Source organism: Oncorhynchus gorbuscha, unplaced genomic scaffold (genome assembly GCF_021184085.1).
Source record: "Oncorhynchus gorbuscha isolate QuinsamMale2020 ecotype Even-year unplaced genomic scaffold, OgorEven_v1.0 Un_scaffold_6698, whole genome shotgun sequence".
Lineage (NCBI taxonomy): Eukaryota > Metazoa > Chordata > Actinopteri > Salmoniformes > Salmonidae > Oncorhynchus > Oncorhynchus gorbuscha.
The window spans coordinates 1-20,124 of record NW_025750235.1 but is presented as its reverse complement, the minus strand read 5'-3'; the positions used below and the strand labels follow the sequence as shown (position 1 = coordinate 20,124).

Genomic DNA, 20,124 nt, shown 5'->3' with positions numbered 1-20,124 from the left:
AAGATTGTCAATCATTCAAAATAAAAAGCAGGTCTTTCTGTGGTTATGGAGAAAGATTACTGAGCTCACGTCTCTGCTGACAACCCGCTATCTACTGACCTCTAACCTCTCACCTTTGATCTGAGGGGTCACACTGTACTGAGACCAGTCTGTGAGAGGATCATAGCAGCCAGGTGGGCCCCCGCAGAGTGGCCACACAGGTACAGACCACTAGAGAGAGAGGATTGCCAGTCAGAAACCAACCCCTAGCCTAGACATTCATATCATCAAATCATGACATATTAGTTACAGACCACTAGAGAGAGAGAGAGGATTGCCAGTCAGAAACCAACCCCTAGCCTAGACATTCATATCATCAAATCATGACATATTTGTTACAGACCACTAGAGAGAGAGAGAGAGAGGATTGCCAGTCAGAAACCAACCCCTAGCCTAGACATTCATATCATCAAATCATGACATATTAGTTACAGACCACTAGAGAGAGAGAGAGAGGATTGCCAGTCAGAAACCAACCCCTAGCCTAGACATTCATATCATCAAATCATGACATATTTGTTACTATCTCATTTAGTCAGATAGTAAAGATTATATTCAGCCACTCTGGGAGGGCAATGGAAGTTGATTAAAAATGTGCTTCTATATCATTAAGACTGCCTTTAGTAAGCACAGATCTGAGATTGAGACTGATGAAGAGGGCGCACCTAATGTGTGAATACTGTTGAATGACGGACACCACACTCCTCCGCACCTGAGACACCATCAAATCCATGTTCCCTGGATGGGAAACAGGGGGACGAGGAGGAAAGTAAGAAAACATAGGAACAAACGAGGGACAGATGGAGGGCACAAATTTAGACCAGGGCCCAATTTTAGACCAGGGCCCAATTTTAGACCAGGGCACAATTTTAGACCAGGGCACAAATTTTAGACCAGGGCCCAATTTTAGACCAGGGCCCAATTTTAGACCAGGGCCCAATTTTAGACCAGGGCACAATTTTAGACCAGGGCACAATTTTAGACCAGGGCACAAATTTAGACCAGGGCCCAATTTTAGACCAGGGCACAATTTTAGCCCAACAGGCTGCTGTGCTCTGAAGACCCCAGCTGCAGTCTACAGAAGTAGTGCGCTATAGATAAACAGGGAGACATTTGGGACGCATTCATAATGTCTCCTATGCTGCTATGACATCACAAACCAGGGACACATCAACGGTACCTTTGGGAGCGATGTCGTAACCCACGGCAACCACCACAACGCCCTTCTGGACCAATGGGACAGCCATAAACCCGGACTCCTCCTTACTAGGAAGAAGAAACATATAGGCCTTTTCTCAAATGGATTTGCTCAACTCCTGCGTCCTCTCTCCTGCATCCTCCTCTCCACACACACAAAATCCCTGAATATGTGTAAAGTTACAAAACACATTTAACAAACATTCTATATATAAATGGATCTGCATTATCTTTTTCAGATGTTTTACCTGCTGTTCTCTACCTGCTGTTCTCTACCTGCTGTTCTCTACCTGCTGTTCTCTACCTGCTGTTCTCTACCTGCTGTTCTCTACCTACTGTTCTCTACCTGCTGTTCTCTACCTGCTGTTCTCTACCTGCTGTTTCCTACCTGCTGTTTCCTACCTGCTGTTCTCTACCTACTGTCCTCAACCTGCTGTTCTCTACCTGCTGTTCTCTACCTGCTGTTCTCTACCTGCTGTTCTCTACCTGCTGTTCTCTACCTGCTGGTCTCTACCTGCTGGTCTCTACCTGCTGGTCTCTACCTACCTGCTGTTCTCTACCTGCTGGTCTCTACCTACCTGCTGTTCTCTACCTGCTGTTCTCTACCTACTGTTCTCTACCTGCTGTTTTCTACCTGCTGTTTTCTACCTGCTGTTTTCTACCTGCTGTTTTCTACCTGCTGTTTTCTACCTGCTGTTTTCTACCTGCTGTTTTCTACCTGCTGTTTTCTACCTGCTGTTCTCTACCTGCTGTTCTCTACCTGCTGGTCTCTACCTGCTGGTCTCTACCTGCTGGTCTCTACCTGCTGTTCTCTACCTGCTGGTCTCTACCTACCTGCTGTTCTCTACCTGCTGTTTTCAACCTGCTGTTTTCAACCTGCTGTTTTCTACCTGCTGTTTTCTACCTGCTGTTCTCTACCTGCTGTTCTCTACCTGCTGTTCTCTACCTGCTGTTCTCTACCTGCTGTTCTCTACCTGCTGTTCTCTACCTGCCGTTCTCTAGATGCTGTTCTCTACCTGCTGTTCTCTAGATGCTGTTCTCTAGATGCTGTTCTCTACCTGCTGTTCTCTACCTGCTGTTCTCTACCTGCCGTTCTCTAGATGCCGTTCTCTAGATGCCGTTCTCTACCTGCTGTTCTCTACCTGCTGTTCTCTACCTGCTGTTCTCTAGATGCTGTTCTCTAGATGCTGTTCTCTACCTGCTGTTCTCTACCTGCTGTTCTCTACCTGCTGTTCTCTACCTGCTGTTCTCTAGATGCTGTTCTCTACCTACCTGCTGTTCTCTACCTACCTGCTGTTCTCTACCTACCTGCTGGTCTCTACCTACCTGCTGGTCTCTACCTACCTGCTGGTCTCTACCTACCTGCTGGTCTCTACCTACCTGCTGTTCTCTACCTACCTGCTGTTCTCTACCTACCTGCTGTTCTCTACCTACCTGCTGTTCTCTACCTGCTGTTCTCTACCTGCTGTTCTCTACCTGCTGTTCTCTACCTACCTGCTGTTCTCTACCTACCTGCTGTTCTCTACCTACCTGCTGTTCTCTACCTACCTGCTGTTCTCTACCTACCTGCTGTTCTCTACCTACCTGCTGTTCTTTACCTACCTGCTGTTCTCTACCTGCTGTTCTCTACCTGCTGTTCTCTACCTGCTGTTCTCTACCTGCAGTGCTCTACCTGCTGTTCTCTACCTGCAGTGCTCTACCTGCTGTTCTCTACCTGCAGTGCTCTACCTGCTGTTCTCTACCTGCTGTTCTCTACCTACCTGCTGTTCTTTACCTACCTGCTGTTCTCTAGATGCTGTTCTCTACCTGCTGTTCTCTAGATGCTGTTCTCTAGATGCTGTTCTCTAGATGCTGTTCTCTATCTGCTGTTCTCTATCTGCTGTTCTCTACCTGCTGTTCTCTACCTGCTGTTCTCTACCTACCTGCTGTTCTTTACCTACCTGCTGTTCTTTACCTACCTGCTGTTCTCTAGATGCTGTTCTCTAGATGCTGTTCTCTACCTGCTGTTCTCTAGATGCTGTTCTCTACCTGCTGTTCTCTACCTGCTGTTCTCTAGATGCTGTTCTCTACCTACCTGCTGTTCTCTACCTACCTGCTGTTCTCTACCTACCTGCTGTTCTCTACCTACCTGCTGTTCTCTACCTGCTGTTCTCTACCTACCTGCTGTTCTCTACCTACCTGCTGTTCTCTACCTACCTGCTGTTCTCTACCTACCTGCTGTTCTCTACCTACCTGCTGTTCTCTAGATGCTGTTCTCTACCTGCTGTTCTCTAGATGCTGTTCTCTAGATGCTGTTCTCTACCTGCTGTTCTCTACCTGCTGTTCTCTACCTACTTGCTGTTCTCTACCTGCTGTTCTCTACCTACCTGCTGTTCTCTACCTGCTGTTCTCTACCTACCTGCTGTTCTTTACCTACCTGCTGTTCTCTAGATGCTGTTCTCTACCTGCTGTTCTCTAGATGCTGTTCTCTAGATGCTGTTCTCTAGATGCTGTTCTCTACCTGCAGTGCTCTATCTGCTGTTCTCTACCTGCTGTTCTCTACCTACCTGCTGTTCTTTACCTACCTGCTGTTCTCTACCTGCTGTTCTCTAGATGCTGTTCTCTACCTGCTGTTCTTTACCTACCTGCTGTTCTCTACCTACCTGCTGTTCTCTACCTACCTGCTGTTCTCTACCTACCTGCTGTTCTCTACCTACCTGCTGTTCTCTACCTGCTGTTCTCTACCTGCTGTTCTCTACCTACCTGCTGTTCTCTACCTGCTGTTCTCTACCTGCTGTTTTCTACCTGCTGTTTTCTACCTGCTGTTCTCTACCTACCTGCTGTTCTCTACCTACCTGCTGTTCTCTACCTACCTGCTGTTCTCTACCTACCTGCTGTTCTCTACCTACCCTGTTCTCTACCTACCTGCTGTTCTCTACCTGCTGTTCTCTAGATGCTGTTCTCTAGATGCTGTTCTCTAGATGCTGTTCTCTACCTACCTGCTGTTCTCTACCTACCTGCTGTTCTCTACCTGCTGTTCTCTACCTGCTGTTCTCTACCTACCTGCTGTTCTCTACCTACCTGCTGTTCTCTACCTGCTGTTCTCTACCTACCTGCTGTTCTTTACCTACCTGCTGTTCTCTAGATGCTGTTCTCTAGATGCTGTTCTCTAGATGCTGTTCTCTAGATGCTGTTCTCTAGATGCTGTTCTCTACCTGCAGTGCTCTATCTGCTGTTCTCTACCTGCTGTTCTCTACCTACCTGCTGTTCTTTACCTACCTGCTGTTCTCTAGATGCTGTTCTCTACCTGCTGTTCTCTAGATGCTGTTCTCTACCTGCTGTTCTCTACCTACCTGCTGTTCTCTACCTACCTGCTGTTCTTTACCTACCTGCTGTTCTCTACCTACCTGCTGTTCTCTACCTACCTGCTGTTCTCTACCTGCTGTTCTCTACCTGCTGTTCTCTACCTGCTGTTCTCTACCTGCTGTTCTCTACCTACCTGCTGTTCTCTACCTACCTGCTGTTCTCTACCTGCTGTTCTCTACCTGCTGTTCTCTAGATGCTGTTTTCTACCTGCTGTTCTCTACCTACTGTTCTCTACCTACTGTTCTCTACCTGCTGTTCTCTACCTACCTGCTGTTCTCTACCTGATGTTCTCTACCTACCTGCTGTTCTCTACCTGCTGTTCTCTACCTGCTGTTCTCTAGATGCTGTTTTCTACCTACCTGCTGTTCTCTACCTGCTGTTTTCTACCTACCTGCTGTTTTCTACCTACCTGCTGTTCTCTACCTGCTGTTCTCTACCTGCTGTTCTCTACCTGCTGTTCTCTACCTGCTGTTCTCTACCTGCTGTTCTCTACCTGCTGTTCTCTAGATGCTGTTCTCTAGATGCTGTTCTCTACCTACCTGCTGTTCTCTACCTGCTGTTCTCTACCTGCTGTTCTCTAGATGCTGTTTTCTACCTGCTGTTCTCTACCTGCTGTTCTCTACCTACTGTTCTCTACCTGCTGTTCTCTACCTACCTGCTGTTCTCTACCTGATGTTCTCTACCTACCTGCTGTTCTCTACCTACTGTTCTCTACCTGCTGTTCTCTACCTACCTGCTGTTCTCTACCTGATGTTCTCTACCTACCTGCTGTTCTCTACCTGCTGTTCTCTACCTGCTGTTCTCTAGATGCTGTTTTCTACCTACCTGCTGTTCTCTACCTGCTGTTTTCTACCTACCTGCTGTTCTCTACCTGCTGTTTTCTACCTACCTGCTGTTCTCTACCTGCTGTTCTCTACCTGCTGTTCTCTACCTGCTGTTCTCTACCTGCTGTTCTCTAGATGCTGTTCTCTAGATGCTGTTCTCTAGATGCTGGTCTCTCTACCTGCTGGTCTCTACCTACCTGCTGGTCTCTACCTACCTGCTGGTCTCTACCTGCTGTTCTCTACCTGCTGTTCTCTAGATGCTGTTCTCTACCTGCTGTTCTCTACCTGCTGTTCTCTACCTGCTGTTCTCTACCTGCTGTTCTCTAGATGCTGTTCTCTAGATGCTGTTCTCTACCTACCTGCTGGTCTCTACCTACCTGCTGGTCTCTACCTACCTGCTGGTCTCTACCTACTGTTCTCTACCTGCTGTTCTCTACCTGCTGTTCTCTAGATGCTGTTCTCTAGATGCTGTTCTCTAGATGCTGTTCTCTACCTGCTGTTCTCTACCTGCTGTTCTCTACCTGCTGTTCTCTACCTGCTGTTCTCTACCTGCTGTTCTCTACCTGCTGTTCTCTACCTGCTGTTCTCTACCTGCTGTTCTCTACCTGCTGTTCTCTAGATGCTGTTCTACCTACCTGCTGTTCTCTACCTACCTGCTGGTCTCTACCTACCTGCTGGTCTCTACCTACCTGCTGGTCTCTACCTACCTGCTGTTCTCTACCTGCTGTTCTCTACCTGCTGTTCTCTACCTGCTGTTCTCTACCTGCTGTTCTCTACCTGCTGTTCTCTACCTGCTGTTCTCTAGATGCTGTTCTCTACCTACCTGCTGTTCTCTACCTGCTGTTCTCTACCTGCTGTTCTCTACCTGCTGTTCTCTACCTGCTGTTCTCTACCTACCTGCTGGTCTCTACCTACCTGCTGGTCTCTACCTACCTGCTGGTCTCTACCTGCTGGTCTCTACCTGCTGGTCTCTACCTACCTGCTGTTCTCTACCTGCTGTTCTCTACCTGCTGTTCTCTACCTGCTGTTCTCTACCTGCTGTTCTCTACCTGCTGTTCTCTAGATGCTGCTGTTCTCTAGATGCTGCTGCTCTCTACCTGCTGTTCTCTACCTGCTGTTCTCTACCTGCTGTTCTCTACCTGCTGTTCTCTACCTGCTGGTCTCTACCTGCTGGTCTCTACCTACCTGCTGGTCTCTACCTACCTGCTGGTCTCTACCTACCTGCTGGTCTCTACCTACCTGCTGGTCTCTACCTACCTGCTGGTCTCTACCTGCTGTTCTCTACCTGCTGTTCTCTACCTGCTGTTCTCTACCTGCTGTTCTCTACCTGCTGTTCTCTACCTGCTGTTCTCTACCTGCTGTTCTCTACCTGCTGTTCTCTACCTGCTGTTCTCTACCTGCTGTTCTCTAGATGCTGTTCTCTAGATGCTGTTCTCTAGATGCTGTTCTCTACCTGCTGTTCTCTACCTGCTGTTCTCTACCTGCTGTTCTCTATCTGCTGTTCTCTACCTACCTGATGGCCTCTACCTGCTGTTCTCTACCTACCTGATGGCCTCTACCTGCTGTTCTCGACAGACAGACAGACAGACAGACAGACAGACAGACAGACAGACAGACAGACAGACAGACAGACAGACAGACAGACAGACAGACAGACAGACAGACAGACAGATAGACAGATAGACAGATAGACAGATAGATAGATAGATAGATAGACAGATAGATACCTAAGGAACTGCCAGTAGCCTCCATGGAGGTAGATTACCAGTGGGACATCTATAAGAAGAAAGAAAACATGGTTATGGGCAATTCCACAGTAACAGAATGATGTGGACACTCAGATTTCTTTACTTTAAAATATATTTCAAACAAAAAACAAAGTTAAACAGCCCCATACAACACAATAATTACTTTTAACCATTTCCACTCGAAAATTTACAAAAAAATAGAATTTACTTGAATGACGATTTGTGCCATTTTTTCCGTCCTTCCACACACCTTCACCCCCTCCCCCGCAAACACCCACTTAGAAGATCCATGGACAGATGCATATGAGCTGTCTAACCCAGGGCACTGCCTGTGTCTGTGTGGATCTGTGTCTGTGTGGACCTGTGTCTGTGTGGACCTGCGTCTGTTTCTGTGTGGATCTGTGTCTGTGTGGACCTGTGTCTGTGTGGACCTGTGTCTGTGTGGACCTGTGTCTGTGTGGGTCTGTGTCTGTGTGGGTCTGTGTCTGTGTGGGTCTGTGTCTGTGTGGACCTGTGTCTGTGTGGACCTGTGTCTGTGTGGACCTGTGTCTGTGTGGACCTGTGTCTGTGTGGACCTGTGTCTGTGTGTATCTGCGTCTATGTGGATCTGCGTCTGTGTGGATCTGCGTCTGTTTCTGTGTGGATCTGTGTCTGTGTGGATCTGTGTCTGTGTGGATCTGTGTCTGTGTGAATCTGTGTCTGTGTGGACCTGTGTCTGTGTGGGTCTGTGTCTGTGTGGGTCTGTGTCTGTGTGGGTCTGTGTCTGTGTGGGTCTGTGTCTGTGTGGACCTGTGTCTGTGTGGACCTGTGCCTGTGTGGACCTGTGCCTGTGTGGACCTGTGTCTGTGTGGACCTGTGTCTGTGTGTATCTGCGTCTGTGTGGATCTGCGTCTGTGTGGATCTGCGTCTGTTTCTGTGTGGATCTGTGTCTGTGTGGATCTGTGTCTGTGTGGATCTGTGTCTGTGTGAATCTGTGTCTGTGTGGACCTGTGTCTGTGTGGATCTACATCTGTGTGGATCTACGTCTGTGTCTGTGTGTATCTGTGTCTGTGTGGATCTGTGTCTGTGTGGATCTGTGTCTGTGTGCAGTTTCTACTGTGGAAATGCCTTGTTTCTCCGGTTCCATGTTGCCCCCATGCCTGTGTGTCATGTAACGTGTTGTGAAAGCTTGGTTTCCCCTTGATAAGGGCTACCGCATCCCCTTTAAGGGCTACCGCATCCCCTTTAAGGGCTACCGCATCCCCTTGATAAGGGCTACCGCATTCCCTTGATAAGGGCTACCGCATTCCCTTTAAGGGCTACCGCATTCCCTTTAAGGGCTACCGCATCCCCTTTAAGGGCTACCACATCCCCCTGATAAGGGCTACCGCATTCCCTTGATAAGGGCTACCGCATCCCCTTTAAGGCATTAGACATGTGTCACAGCTGTCAGTAATGTGCTGCTGCCTTACTGCACTACAGTACTACACAACAGTAGTAATGTACACTACAGTACTACACAACAGTAGTACACTACAACAGTAGTACACTACAGTACTACACAACAGTAGTAATGTACACTACAGTACTACACAACAGTAGTAATGTACACTACAGTACTACACAACAGTAGTAATGTACACTACAGTACTACACAACAGTAGTAATGTACACTACAGTACTACACAACAGTAGTAATGTACACTACAGTACTACACAACAGTAGTAATGTACACTACAGTACTACACAACAGTAGTAATGTACACTTATCGCCCTCCAGGTTCCCTCGGAGAGTTCATCAATGAGCTTGATGCCTTGATAAGCTCCTTTTCTGAGGACGGCTCACCTCTCACAGTTCTGGGCGACTTTAACCTCCCCACGTCTACCTTTGACTCTTTCCTCTCTGCCTCCTTTCCACTCCTCTCCTCTTTTGACCTCACCCTCTCACCTTCCCCCCCTACTCACAAGGCAGGCAATACGCTCGACCTCATCTTTACTAGATGCTGTTCTTCCACTAACCTCATTGCAACTCCCTCCAAGTCTCCGACCACTACCTTGTATCCTTTTCCCTCTCGCTCTCATCCAACACCTCCCACACTGCCCCTACTCGGATGGTATCGCGCCGTCCCAACCTTCGCTCTCTCTCCCCCGCTACTCTCTCCTCTTCCATCCTATCATCTCTTCCCTCCGCTCAAACCTTCTCCCACCTATCTCCTGATTCTGCCTCCTCAACCCCTCCTCTCCTCCCTCTCTGCATCCCTTGACTCTCTATGTCCCCTATCCTCCAGGCTCGGTCCTCCCCTCCCGCTCCGTGGCTCGATGACTCATTGCGAGCTCACAGAACAGGGCTCCGGGCAGCCGAGCGGAAATGGAGGAAAACTCGCCTCCCTGCGGACCTGGCATCCTTTCACTCCCTCCTCTCTACATTTTCCTCCTCTGTCTCTGCTGCTAAAGCCACTTTCTACCACGCTAAATTCCAAGCATCTGCCTCTAACCCTAGGAAGCTCTTTGCCACCTTCTCCTCCCTCCTGAATCCTCCTCCCCTCCCCCCCCTCCTCTCTGCAGATGACTTCGTCAACCATTTTGAAAAGAAGGTCGACGACATCCGATCCTCGTTTGCTAAGTCAAACGACACCGCTGGTTCTGCTCACACTGCCCTACCCTGTGCTCTGACCTCTTTCTCCCTCTCTCTCCAGATGAAATCTCGCGTCTTGTGACGGCCGGCCGCCCAACAACCTGCCCGCTTGACCCTATCCCCTCCTCTCTTCTCCAGACCATTTCCGGAGACCTTCTCCCTTACCTCACCTCGCTCATCAACTCATCCCTGACCGCTGGCTACGTCCCTTCCGTCTTCAAGAGAGCGAGAGTTGCACCCCTTCTGAAAAAACCTACACTCGATCCCTCCGATGTCAACAATTACAGACCAGTATCCCTTCTTTCTTTTCTCTCCAAAACTCTTGAACGTGCCGTCCTTGGCCAGCTCTCCCGCTATCTCTCTCTGAATGACCTTCTTGATCCAAATCAGTCAGGTTTCAAGACTAGTCATTCAACTGAGACTGCTCTCCTCTGTATCACGGAGGCGCTCCGCACTGCTAAAGCTAACTCTCTCTCCTCTGCTCTCATCCTTCTAGATCTATCGGCTGCCTTCGATACTGTGAACCATCAGATCCTCCTCTCCACCCTCTCCGAGTTGGGCATCTCCGGCGCGGCCCACGCTTGATTGCGTCCTACCTGACAGGTCGCTCCTACCAGGTGGCGTGGCGAGAATCTGTCTCCTCACCACGCGCTCTCACCACTGGTGTCCCCCAGGGCTCTGTTCTTGGCCCTCTCCTATTCTCGCTATACACCAAGTCACTTGGCTCTGTCATAACCTCACATGGTCTCTCTTATCATTGCTATGCAGACGACACACAATTAATCTTCTCCTTTCCCCCTTCTGATGACCAGGTGGCGAATCGCATCTCTGCATGTCTGGCAGACATATCAGTGTGGATGACGGATCACCACCTCAAGCTGAACCTCGGCAAGACGGAGCTGCTCTTCCTCCCGGGAAGGACTGCCCGTTCCATGATCTCGCCATCACGGTTGACAACTCCATTGTGTCCTCCTCCCAGAGCGCCAAGAACCTTGGCGTGATCCTGGACAACACCCTGTCGTTCTCAACCAACATCAAGGCGGTGGCCCGTTCCTGTAGGTTCATGCTCTACAACATCCGCAGAGTACGACCCTGCCTCACACAGGAAGCGGCGCAGGTCCTAATCCAGGCACTTGTCATCTCCCGTCTGGATTACTGCAACTCGCTGTTGGCTGGGCTCCCTGCCTGTGCCATTAAACCCCTTCAACTCATCCAGTACGCCGCAGCCCGTCTGGTGTTCAACCTTCCCAAGTTCTCTCACGTCACCCCGCTCCTCCGTTCTCTCCACTGGCTTCCAGTTGAAGCTCGCATCCGCTACAAGACCATGGTGCTTGCCTACGGAGCTGTGAGGGGAACGGCACCTCAGTACCTCCAGGCTCTGATCAGGCCCTACACCCAAACAAGGGCACTGCGTTCATCCACCTCTGGCCTGCTCGCCTCCCTACCACTGAGGAAGTACAGCTCCCGCTCAGCCCAGTCAAAACTGTTCGCTGCCCTGGCCCCCAATGGTGGAACAAACTCCTCACGACGCCAGGACAGCGGAGTCAATCACCACCTTCCGGAGACACCTGAAACCCCACCTCTTTAAGGAATACCTAGGATAGGATAAGTAATCCCTCTCACCCCCCTTAAGTTTTAGATGCACTATTGTAAAGTGACTGTTCCACTGGATGTCATAAGGTGAATGCACCAATTTGTAAGTCGCTCTGGATAAGAGCGTCTGCTAAATGACTTAAATGTAAATGTAAATGTACACTACAGTACTACACAACAGTACTGAACTACAGTACTGAGCTACACTATTACACTACAGTACAACACTACATTACTCCACTACACTACTGAACTACAGTATTACACCACAGTACACTACAGTACTACACTACTACACCGCAGTACTACACTATTGCACTACAGTACAACACTACATTACTCCACTACACTTACAACACTTACTGCACTTTGTATACCAGGGTTGGCTAGCCTTCTATTGTCACTCGTAGGCTCAGTCTCTGGTATACTTTTATTTACAAAGCCATTTTGGGTTTACTACCTTTATATTTGGGCATTTTTATTGTTCAGAAATGTGGTGGGTACTCTCTTCGTTCGCTGGACTTTATCCTGCTAACTGTTCCAAATGTCCCAACTGAATTTGGTAAGAGGGTTTTTATGTCCTCTGCACCATCGTCTTGGAACGCCTTACAAAATACTTTTAAACTGGAAGAACTTGTCCCGATTGGTGTTTTTAAATCACTGATGAATGATCTTGAGACTGATTCCCTGACCTGTCAATGTTTTTAATTAGCGGTTTTTGATTTTGTTATACTCTTGTGAATCCTATGGGTTTTACTAGATGACTTGTAGTGTTTCATGTTGTTTGTCTGTAATGTTTGTCATGACTTGGTGCTGCCTGTCTTGGCCAGGACACTCTGGAAAAATAGATTTTAAATCTCAATGAGTCCTTCCTGGTTAAATAAAAAAAATACACTACTGAACTACAGTATTACACCACAGTACACTACTACACCACAGTACACTACTACACTACAGTACTACACTACTACACTACATTACTCCACTACAGTACAACACTACATTACTCCACTACAGTACAGCAACACAGTACAACACTACATTACTACAGTACTACACAACAGTATACCCCCTTCGGTCTCAACAACATACTGTAGCTGCAGTACAACACTACATTACTACAGTACTACACAACAGTATACCCCCTTCGGTCTCAACAACATACTGTAGCTGCAGTACAACACTACATTACTACAGTACTACACAACAGTATACCCCCTTCGGTCTCAACAACATACTGTAGCTGCAGTACAACACTACATTACTACAGTACTACACAACAGTATACCCCTTCGGTTCAACAACATACTGTAGCTGCAGTACAACACTACATTACTACAGTACTACACAACAGTATACCCCCTTCGGTCTCAACAACATACTGTAGCTGCAGTACAACACTACATTACTACAGTACTACACAACAGTATACCCCCTGGTCTCAACAACATACTGTAGCTGCAGTACAACACTACATTACTACTTTTAACAACAGTATACCCCTTCGGTCTCAACAACATACTGTAGCTGCAGTACAACACTACATTACTACAGTACTACACAACAGTATACCCCTTCGGTCTCAACAACATACTGTAGCTGCAGTACAACACTACATTACTACAGTACTACACAACAGTATACCCCCTTCGTCTCAACAACATACTGTAGCTGCAGTACAACACTACATTACTACAGTACTACACAACAGTATACCCCCTTCGGTCTCAACAACATACTGTAGCTGCAGTACAACACTACATTACTACAGTACTACACAACAGTATACCCCCTTCGGTCTCAACAACATACTGTAGCTGCAGTACAACACTACATTACTACAGTACTACACAACAGTATACCCCCTTCGGTCTCAACAACATACTGTAGCTGCAGTACACTATTGTTAGATCAGGAGATCTGGAGAGAGTTTTGGTTTATGCTTCCTTTTAATACTATTTTGATGTAATATCTTAAATAATCAGTGACAGAAAATAACTCTTCTTTTATTTAATTTCACCACGAGATGAAGAATGAAGGTGTGTGTCTCAGTAGCTGGGATCAGAGGGATGATGCCTGAGGGCTGTCTGTGGAGATGCCTGAGGGCTGTCTGTGGAGATGCCTGAGGGCTGTCTGTGGAGATGCCTGAGGGCTGTCTGTGGAGATGCCTGAGGGCTGTCTGTTGTGATGCCTGAGGGCTGTCTGTTGTGATGCCTGAGGGCTGTCTGTGGAGATGCCTGAGGGCTGTCTGTGGAGATGCCCGGGAGCTGTCTGTGGAGATGCCCGAGGGCTGTCTGTGGAGATGCCCGAGGGCTGTCTGTGGAGATGCCCGGGGGCTGTCTGTGGAGATGCCAGAGGGCTGTCTGTGGAGATCCCTGAGGGTTGTCTGTGGAGATGCCTGAGGGCTGTCTGTGGAGATGCCTGAGGGCTGTCTGTGGAGATGCCTGGGGGCTGTCTGTGGAGATGCCTGAGGGCTGTCTGTGGAGATGCCTGAGGGCTGTCTGTGGAGATGCCTGAGGGCTGTCTGTGGAGATGCCTGAGGGCTGTCTGTGGAGATGCCTGAGGGCTGTCTGTGGAGATGCCTGAGGGCTGTCTGTGGAGAAGCCTGAGAGGCTGTCTGTGGAGAAGCCTGAGGGCTGTCTGTGGAGATGCCTGAGGGCTGTCTGTGGAGATGCCTGAGGGCTGTCTGTGGAGATGCCTGAGGGCTGTCTGTGGAGATGCCTGAGGGCTGTCTGTGGAGATGCCTGAGGGCTGTCTGTGGAGATGCCTGAGGGTTGTCTGTGGAGATGCCTGAGGGCTGTCTGTGGAGATGCCTGAGGGCTGTCTGTGGAGATGCCTGGGGGCTGTCTGTGGAGATGCCTGAGGGCTGTCTGTGGAGATGCCTGAGGGCTGTCTGTGGAGATGCCTGAGGGCTGTCTGTGGAGATGCCTGAGGGCTGTCTGTGGAGATGCCTGAGGGCTGTCTGTGGAGATGCCTGAGGGCTGTCTGTGGAGAAGCCTGAGAGGCTGTCTGTGGAGAAGCCTGAGGGCTGTCTGTGGAGATGCCTGAGGGCTGTCTGTGGAGATGCCTGAGGGCTGTCTGTGGAGATGCCTGAGGGCTGTCTGTGGAGATGCCTGAGGGCTGTCTGTGGAGATGCCTGAGGGCTGTCTGTGGAGATGCCTGAGGGCTGTCTGTGGAGATGCCTGAGGGCTGTCTGTGGAGATGCCTGAGGGCTGTCTGTGGAGATGCCTGAGAGGCTGTCTGTGGAGAAGCCTGAGGGCTGTCTGTTGTGATGCCTGAGGGCTGTCTGTGGAGATGCCTGAGGGCTGTCTGTGGAGATGCCCGAAGGCTGTCTGTGGAGATGCCCGAGGACTGTCTGTTGTGATGCCCGAGGGCTGTCTGTGGAGATGCCCGAGGGCTGTCTGTGGAGATGCCCGAAGGCTGTCTGTGGAGATGCCCGAGGGCTGTCTGTGGAGATGCCCGAGGGCTGTCTGTGGAGATGCCCGAGGGCTGTCTGTGGAGATGCCCGAGGGCTGTCTGTGGAGATGCCCGAGGGCTGTCTGTGGAGATGCCTGAGGGTTGTCTGTGGAGATGCCTGAGGGCTATCTGTGGAGATGCCTGAGAGCTGTCTGTGGAGATGCCTGAGGGCTATCTGTGGAGATGCCTGAGAGCTGTCTGTGGAGATGCCTGAGGGCTGTCTGTGGAGATGCCCGAGGGCTGTCTGTGGAGATGCCCGAGGGCTGTCTGTGGAGATGCCCGAGGGCTGTCTGTGGTGATGCCCGAGGGCTGTCTGTGGTGATGCCCGAGGGCTGTCTGTGGTGATGCCCGAGGGCTGTCTGTGGTGATGCCCGAGGGCTGTCTGTGGTGATGGGGGGGGGGCTGAGGGGGGCTGAGGAGTATTTATGTCTGTAATAAAGCCCTATTGTGGAGGAAAACTCATGCTGATTTGAATATAAGTGAAGATATATCAGACACACACCTAGAGAAGTGAAGATATATCACAGACACACACCTAGAGAAGTGAAGATATATCACAGACACACACCTAGAGAAGTGAAGATATATCACAGACACACACACCTAGAGAAGTGAAGATATATCACAGACACACACCTGGAGAAGTGAAGATATATCACAGACACACACACCTAGAGAAGTGAAGATATATCACAGACACACACCTGGAGAAGTGAAGATATATCACAGACACACACCTGGAGAAGTGAAGATCTATCACAGACACACACACCTAGAGAAGTGAAGATATATCACAGACACACACACACCTAGAGAAGTGAAGATATATCACAGACACACACACCTAGAGAAGTGAAGATATATCACAGACACACACACCTAGAGAAGTGAAGATATATCACAGACACACACACCTAGAGAAGTGAAGATATATCACAGACACACACACCTAGAGAAGTGAAGATATATCACAGACACACACACCTAGAGAAGTGAAGATATATCACAGACACACACACCTAGAGAAGTGAAGATATATCACAGACACACACCTGGAGAAGTGAAGATATATCACAGACACACACCTAGAGAAGTGAAGATATATCACAGACACACACCTGGAGAAGTGAAGATATATCACAGACACACACACCTAGAGAAGTGAAGATATATCACAGACACACACACCTAGAGAAGTGAAGATATATCACAGACACACACCTAGAGAAGTGAAGATATATCACAGACACACACCTAGAGAAGTGAAGATATATCACAGACACACACCTAGAGAAGTGAAGATATATCACAGACACACACCTAGAGAAGTGAAGATATATCACAGACACACACACCTAGAGAAGTGAAGATATATCACAGACACACACCTAGAGAAGTGGTGGTGGGAACATAGACGTCTAGTTTCTCCCCCTCTCCTTCTCCATAGGGAACGTTGAGGAGGGTTTGGGCCAGGCCCCGGGCACGCTCCGTACCTAAACACGCACACGGAGAAATATACAGACACACCCCTTTGTTTACTTTGCAAAAATGTATTTTGACTAAACTGTAGTGTAACCTAGGGATACAGAAATACTTGTTAGCCATACGGGGCAGAAATCAAACCAACGACATACAGTTGGTTACTTTCCAATCATTCATTTCATTATTCGGACTGCGGGCACCACCCATATGTCGCCGCTCGCCTAAAGAAGATCCCCATAGCAATCAGTTGGCTATTGCTCTTTCCTGAACCCACACTCTTGTCAATAATCAACATTATCGGCTAGTTAATCAATCATCGACAGACCTTCTTTGAGCGCCGTCACGTGGGATTTGATAACGTCGTCTGCCGACATTCTGTGCGACCATTGGCTGGGCGAAAACTGCCTCTCTAGCTCCTGTCAAAGCAACCACACACAAGTGTGTTGTGAATCGGGGCGGCCATCGGTACAAGCAGGTTGGAGTGGGAACATAAGCTCATAAAGACCAGGCAGACAGCGAGGGCGCAGTCCAACAGCGCCCCCAGTCGGTGGTCATTCGGAACTTTTGATTAATAGCAGAAAAGTCAACATACAGATTTTTGTTGATACTTTTGTTGTTTCAACAGATGATGGGAGCAGTGAACTAAAGCATTTATAATCGATATTTAGATATGAGAAACGGTGCTTTATTTTATAGTAATAATGGCAAACGGATAGGCAAAGTTTAGAAATGAAGAGTAGGTTATGAAAAAGAGGAACTAGGCTACTTGCAGACATTATTATATATTTCTAACAGTTGTTAAAATACTTTGTTATATAAAGGTTACATTTTTTAAAAGTTTTTTTCCAAAGTTTTTTTTTCTCACCAGGTTCATATGTTAATAGCATGTTGTTTTGTTATTATGCATGCCTGCTTCCTGGGGAATAGGGGCGCGCGTACTTACGAGAGACGCACATATTTGTGCTCTACAAATGTGTATTTTCTTTTGGATGCAGGAGAGAACTGTAATGCGTTAAAACAACCTGATATCCGAGGTCCACGTCTTTAGTCGCAATCAATCACACACAAAGCAGAGCTACAGCTGCACCGGTTACATATTTACAGTGCAATGTCTACTGTGTAAACAGACACAAAATCATCTTAACATCACTTACATCCTTATTCATATCCTCCCAACGTGACATTGTATGAACAGACACAAAACGTACATCATATTAACATCACTTACATCCTTATTCATTTCCTTCCAACGTGACATTGTTGCTCTTGAATGTAACACCAGCAGATAGACTCCGAGAGGCACAACACAGAGAACCTTTGGAATTGGACAAAAGATAAGAAGGGGAAAAAAACGACCATCGAGTCCAGTGGGTCAACGGGTCTGCGGGACGAGTGTCTGCGCGGTGTCCCAATGGTCTCCGGCAAAATGTTTCAGTTGGCTAATTCTACAAACAGCTGTTTATTTGTTAACGACAAGAGCTAAGATTTTGTACCACACAGTCAGTGAACCACCGTAACTTGATGGCACAACAATAACAGCTTCTGTTATGGGTGTAAGATGTTCATTACTGCAACTCTTGTGTTTTACCGGGCTGCTTGAGATACCCGGATGCGTTGTGATGTACTGAACAAGACTGGTTACTCGCATCAATGCCTCTGGCTCGTCATTTAACGTTCAAACAGCTTCGTTAGAATTGCAGCCCGCCAAATGTAACAGTGCATTAGAACAGTAGTGCCTTCAGAGTATTACAATGAATTGTCTAGATACATGTTAAATACTGTGGAGCTCAGTACAATGACAAATGAGTTATGTGAAAGTACAACTTCATAATGAGTATAATTAACAAAGTCTCCCGCCAGAAGAACGAACATTTGACCTACTGGCGCATTTGTCACGTGATTATTCTGTGAGCTGATTGGTTCGTTCAGTGACCCTGATCAAGCGTTTACAGAAACCTCCGCGGCGGGACATTCGTAATCTTTTCAGCCTCTCGAAAGAGTGCAGAGTGATTTTTCATAATAATTACAAATATTGTTTAACAGAAGGTTAACGTAATGGAGTGTTTGAATGTTCCAAGAATCCTGCCAAATTCCCCACGGAAAGCAATAGGACAGATCCAGGTACGTTCAAATTTTTTTTTGAGACAAATGCTTGCTTGCATTTTTCCAACGTTAACCTAAACCTTTTTATAATCATATAACAAAACAAATATGAAATGCAATGACTGTACGTTCATATTTCTATGTTGATCTTACACATCAAACTCATTGTCTCTCATTTGTTTGCAGGTCATCTTTGGGCCAATGTTCTCCGGCAAAAGGTTTCCGTTCGCTAATTCTACATAAACAACTGTTTATTTGTTAACGAAGAGCTAAGATGTACCGACAGCAAGTGAACCACCGTAACCTGATTGCACAACAATAACAACTCGTTAGAATTGCAGCCCGCCAAATGTAACAGTGCATTAGTACACGGTGTTCTGTAATCAGCATCTCAAGCACCGCTCGCAACAAGCTACTGTAGTGTATTTTACATAGTATTACAAATTAGAACATATAAGTAATTTAATAGGATCTTCGCACTTATCCTATAAACTGTAACCGTCTACTCCATGTCAGTGTTTTAGAGAGCGCTTCGTGGCTGTATTACAAGTTTGTGATACATTTTTTCTATAACTGACTGAAATGTATTTTCTTATTAACAGCACTGAGTTGATAAGGCGAGTGCGTCGTTTCCAGGTCGCTCAGTACAACTGTTTGGTGGTCAAATATGCCAAAGATACGCGCTACTCTGAGAAGGGCATGGCCACGCACGACAAGTAAGAGCACTCTGGTTTATGTCAAATACATGATCTCCTGATTTGTACAGATAACATTACATTTAACCTCACCCCCATGAATTAATCAATACCCCGTTTCACCTGATTCTCATTGTTGCCGCCCAGGACAACAGTTGTTTCCCTTCTGCCTTTGCGAGGTTGAACAGTAGAATACACAAGGTGACATGTGGCGGTGCTTCGGCTGTTTCTCTTGTTGTGTCACTCACTGACAGACAATCAAATAGCCCATGTCAGCTAACATTTATTAGATTGCTAAATTAGTTTAGCGGCCAGCTATTTAAACGTGTTATCATGTTCGAATTACCAGCCTGGGGCTGATTGTTTTTTTTGTCAGTCTCACACGGATATATTAAAAACGTTCAACATTTCTCTCCACCCTGTTGCAAAATGTGCAGAATTGCATGAAGTTAACTGTAAAACAGTTAATTTTCCTCTCTGCCCCATGGCAAAATGTACTGAATTGCAGCATCACTAATGTATTTAGTAGGATGGTCTCTGTATATGCATGAATGTGTGTGTATATTTATTTATTTATACACAAACACCAGAAAAACAATGGAAGCTGTACCAGCCAACTGCCTGAGCGACGTGCGTTCTCTAGCTCTGCAGGCCTGCGTCATCGGAATCGACGAAGGACAGTTTGTAAGTATAGTACATTAGTCTGTTAGCCTCTCACTGTGTCCAACAGAGTGATCCTCTTTGTTCCTCACTAGATCATTACCTGTATTGTCTCTACAGCTAAATAAGCTGCCATTGATATGCATCTGTTAAATTCATCTGTTAAGCACATGGCATCATCAGCACCATATTCCTTACTGTTATGACCTCGCCCACCTTTTTCAAACGTCTCCCCAGACGTTCCACGTATTTAAGCTATTCCAGAGCGAGCACACCTGATTCAACTGGTCAACTAATCATCAGGCCCTCGACTAGTTGAATCGGGTGATCTAGTTCAGGGCTACAACAGAACTGTGAAATGTCTCTG

At 47.5% G+C, this 20,124-nt stretch overlaps 1 protein-coding gene and 1 pseudogene across 1 annotated transcript; one reads left to right on the top strand and one right to left on the bottom strand.

The window, feature by feature from the left end:
- Nucleotides 1-113: 113 nt before the first annotated feature.
- On the bottom strand, nucleotides 114-17,817 carry LOC124029524 (annotated as a pseudogene).
- Nucleotides 17,818-18,227: 410 nt separating this feature from the next.
- Nucleotides 18,228-19,814, top strand: LOC124029526 (thymidine kinase, cytosolic-like). Its single transcript, XM_046341207.1, has 4 exons — nucleotides 18,228-18,420; nucleotides 18,589-18,620; nucleotides 19,005-19,118; nucleotides 19,688-19,814. Exons 1-4 carry the CDS (start codon nucleotides 18,355-18,357, stop codon nucleotides 19,797-19,799), a joined length of 324 nt encoding a protein of 107 aa, XP_046197163.1. The 5' UTR covers nucleotides 18,228-18,354; the 3' UTR covers nucleotides 19,800-19,814.
- Nucleotides 19,815-20,124: the final 310 nt, after the last annotated feature.